Genomic DNA, 4,648 nt, shown 5'->3' on the forward strand with positions numbered 1-4,648 from the left:
TTAGTCTAAGGAAGAACACCCGTCACTCTGGTCGCTGTTGTTAGTCTAAGGAAGAACACCCGTCACTCTGGTCGCTGTTGTTAGTCTAAGGAAGATGAGTCTGAGATGGAAAGACTGAGAAGCACAGTCTCGTTGCCAAGAACCTTTACCCAAACCTCGGAGAGTCTCAGTGATAACTAGGAATTGAGGCATGTCTCTTTCCGTGTGTCCCGCATAGCTGCCAGTGCCCCCAGTGCAACTGCTCCTCACCTCAGGAAGACAATCGCAGGGCCACCCCCTGCTGCTCACACACAACCCCCATCGGCCTTCAGTACTGACTCAGCTGTGCAGTCATGGGAGGTGAGTGCAGGAACATTTAAAAGGTGGAACTTCACGGGAGGAAGTTAGGACTTTGGGAGGTGTGCTCATAGATCATTCGCTCCTGGCCCCTCTTCCCGCTCTCTTTATTCTCTACCTGTAATATGAACTAACTCTCTTGGTGAGGTGCTAGCTCATCCCAGCCCCAAAGCAACAAACCAGTCAACCATGGACTTGGTATCTCCAAAGCTGTGATCCAAAATAAACCTTTCCCCTTTTAAAAACGGTTGTCTTGGGTTTTTTGTTATAGTAACAGAAAACTCCCTAACACGCTGTCCCATGCAAATTACCTCGAGTAGACAATCTGTCACCATGGTTTCTGTTTGTGTGCTATTGTTTCGTAATACAGGGGATTGAACCCAAGGGCCTTGAGCCTGCTAGGCAAGCACTCTACCACCTGAGCTACACTCCCAGCTATAGCCCCGATATATTTTCCTAAAAGATGACCTCTTCATGAATGTCAGCACCCATGGTGCCCTCCTCGCCACGGTGACACACCACACTCAGGACAGTTCACCCTCGGAAAGATGCTTACCAAGTCCCTTCATGGCCTTCCTCAGGGTCTGGGCGTCTTCAACCGCATTGAATCCCGAAGCAGCTTTCACAGTTCCCCCTTTGGTGGCCTGAAAGCACAGAAAATGGCATGACCGACCGTGCCTCTCATTCAGAATCCCTGGCTCTACTCCGGGTGCCAGGGTGACATCAGCAACCACAAAGGGTAAGGCCATCACCATGGCGGAACTGCCACCCTCTCTGCGGAAGGTAGACTGAGCTGTCAACAAATACACATCCCATAAATAGCGTGGTAGGAGAGGAGCCACAACATAAGTAGAGTCTGATGGGGGCTGCAGGAAGGACGGACATCTAGGCCGAGAGAGGGTTCCCGGGGCACTTGGCCATACAACAATAAAGGGGAGGGACTACAGACAAAGTAAATGCTATCCCAAAGGCCCTGGGGCTGTCACTAGCTTTGAAGGAGCCAGAACTGGTGGGAAGAAGGCAGATCTAAGAAATCACACCACCCCCTGTGATGCAATCTCCCAAAGAGGAGAAAAAGTATGAATTCAATCAAGTTCAAGTCTGTAAAGTCAAAAATCAGTAGCTGTAAAGATAACACACAAGGAATTGCCAATCAGTAATTTAGCTTCTCCAATCGATAAACTGCAAGGGAGACAGGAAGAGAGAGGTGGGAGGAAGGGACAGGTCAAAAGGTTAAAGACACGTCAGCCCACAGAAGCTGGCAGAGTGTCGCACGCCTGTCATCCCAGCACTGGGGAGATAGAAGTAGGAAAAGTCAAGAGTTCACAGCTAACCTTAGCCACATACCCGGTTCAAGGCCAGCCTAGGCTACAGAGACCCTGTCTCAAAAACCCAAACCCCAAACCAACCAACCAGACAAATAAATCAGTCCTAGAGCGGAACCTTATCTGGATGGAGGATCTGGGTGAGGAAGCACGACAGTTACAAGGCAGCTGGACAGCTGCTGTCTGCTGACACAGGGAGTCGGTCCTAAGATCCCCTGGTCTGATACTGATGCTGCGCTGGCAGATTACATCTTAAAAGGTTCACCTTTGTACAGCTGACTCAGAGGGGGAAGATAGGATATCTGGAATCAGCTTCAAAATAGCTCAGGTGGGAGGAAGCAGAGATAAACAGGACACGAAATTGGGTGTGAGTGAGGAAGGAACCGAAAGGATGGGAAGCTAGTTAGCCACCGGCAGGCGGGAGCTAGTTAGTTAGCCACCGGCAGGCGGGGCGCTAGTTAGCCACCGGCAGGCTTGGGGTCACTGAAGACAGACCCCCCTCATCAGCTCTGGCCCCACCCCTGGTGTCCCCATTAATGCACTGGTTTTAAGGGAGGGAAAATAGCAAATAGTTTATCTTTCGGATTGAAACCATCGAATGAAGGGGCAGCTACAGATGGACGGAGCAGGGAGGGGGGAGCAGGAGAGCCGGTCCAGCTAATGGCTGCTGTTTCCTCCTGGTGAAGATCTTTAAATGTACATGCGCATGTGTGCACACGGAGGCCAGAAGCTGACATCAGGTGTTTCTTCCGCTACTCCATCTTGCTTTTTCATTTAAATTTTTATTTATGTGCATTTTGAGTGTGGATGCCCATGAAGTCCCAAAGACAGCATCATGTCCTCTGGAGCTGGAGTTATAGAAGTGGTTGTGAGCCGCCAGATGTGGGGGTTAGGAACTGGTAGGAACTGGACTCAGGACCCTCTAAGACTGACAAGAGCTCCTAACTGCTGAATTATCTACCTGGTGCCTTTTCTCACGGAGTCCACTGACTGGACTGACTGGCCAGCAAGCCCCAGGGATCTGTCTGTCTCTGCCTCAGCTTGGATTACATTGCTGCACCAGCTTCTTAGATTGGTTCTGGGGACTGAAGTTAGGCGCTCAAGCTTGTGTGGCAAGCACTTTACCAACTGAGCCATCTCCGCACCCCAAGATGTGTGTGTGTGTGTGTGTGTGTGTGTGTGTATAATGTAATTTTACACACACACACACATCTTTCCTCCTTTTTTTTTTTCTTTTTCTTTTTTGAGACAGATAGTCTCTAGCCCAGGCTGCCTGGCCTTGAAATGAGGATGACCTTGAATTTCCACTTCCCTGCCTCCAGTTCCTGAGTGCTGGGACTTGAGACAACAGGCCTGGTTTAAGTGGTTCTGTGGAGTGCCAGGAGTTCAAGGTCATCCCTGACTACACAGAGAGTCTGAGGCTAGCCCAGACCTAGCTCAGGCTGCTGTGACGTTAGAGACTGGTTGGCAGGAAGGGCTGAGGCTGCAAGTGAGACATGATGCTGGACAGGGTGAAATTAAAAAGACGGAAGCACGCTGTCAGGCTCCACACGTTTCCAGGCAAAGACAACAGATGCGCTGACAGATTAAAGTGGAGGTGAAGACAGAAAAAAAAAATTAAGGATGGCTTCAGATTTTGGAGGAATACCGTGAGCATGATGTCATCCATCCGGAGGGGACACTGAGGGAGGATGGCCATACCTGATACAAAGGGTGTGGAGTTCAGAAGTTCTACCCTCAAAATGTTTTCTATTAGGCAACCATGCTAAGCACACATGAGCAGTGGTCCACAGGAAAGACTAGAGGTCAACCTAAAATACACCTTCCTCCACAATATTCCCTTTGTCAGGCATTTTGTCATTTAATAGGTTATTAAGAAACAGCAGCCGGGCAGTGGTGGCGCACGCCTTTAATCCCAGCACTCGGGAGGCAGAGGCAGGCGGATCTCTGTGAGTTCGAGACCAGCCTGGTCTACGAGAGCTAGTTCCAGGACAGGCTCCAAAACCACAGAGAAACCCTGTCTCGAAAAACAAAAACAAACAAACAAACAAAAAAAAACAAAAAAAAGAAACAGCAGAAGTACAGACACAGGAGCCTGATAGGCCCGGCCAGAGGCTTGTCTCCAACCCGTGGCAGCTGTGTGCCCCAGAGGGATTTCATGTTTCTCACATATATATTGAAAACAATTAAATCAACTCAGGGTGTTGCTGGGATAATGAAACGGGATGGAAATGGAAAAGCACTCAGCATGGAAGCCAAGAAAAGTGAAAATAAAAACTTAAAGCATCACCACCGCCACCACCACCATCATCATTACTATCATCTAAACACAACTCGGGCACATTTCCAAATTACATATTATAGTGAGATTCTTGTTCTCTCTATTCATTGATACAAGCCAATGGGAAGATGACCAAGATTCCACAAAAGTCCTCAGTTGTAGCGGGGCTATGGTGGTGCACGCCTTTAATCCAGGCACTCAGGAGGCAGAGGCAGGAGGATCTCTGTGAGTTTGAGGCCAGTTTGGACTATAGAGTGAGTTCTAGGGCAGCCAGAGATACACAGAGAAACCCTGTCTCAAACAAACAAACAGACAGACAGACAAGCAAACAAGCAAACAAAAAGTCCTTAGCTGTTACAGGCAGAGACCTTCTCTATTCAGATGCCAGTCAATATGAGCACTTAGTCACTGACTGCTGCCTACCCAACAGGGCACAGCAGAGCCATGACATCAACTTCTGGCACTGTCACCCGTTCAGTTGCTACAGTCCTGACCCTCAGGATCTCAGAGTGTGACCTAAGTTGGAAGAGGCCTCACTGCAAATGTGGGACGTTAGGAAGAGGGGCTAGTGCAGGGTGGGCTCCCGACCTATGGAGCTGGTGTCCTCACAGAGGGGCTAGTGCAGGGTGGGCCCCCGACCTAGGGGCTGGTGTCCTCACAGGGGCTAGTGCAGGGTGGGCCCCCGACCTATGGGGCTGGTGTCCTC

The 4,648-nt window shown here is 49.8% G+C and overlaps 1 protein-coding gene across 1 annotated transcript in view; it reads right to left on the bottom strand.

The window, feature by feature from the left end:
* Anxa4 (annexin A4) overlaps nucleotides 1-4,648 on the bottom strand; it is a 52,189-nt gene that overhangs the window by 21,782 nt on the left and 25,759 nt on the right. Inside the window, 2 exon segments of the mRNA XM_005364807.2 lie at nucleotides 747-759; nucleotides 805-980. Coding sequence (XP_005364864.1) covers nucleotides 747-759; nucleotides 805-980 — 189 coding nt within the window.

This window comes from Microtus ochrogaster, unplaced genomic scaffold (genome assembly GCF_000317375.1).
Source record: "Microtus ochrogaster isolate Prairie Vole_2 unplaced genomic scaffold, MicOch1.0 UNK1, whole genome shotgun sequence".
Classification (NCBI taxonomy): Eukaryota; Metazoa; Chordata; class Mammalia; order Rodentia; family Cricetidae; genus Microtus; species Microtus ochrogaster.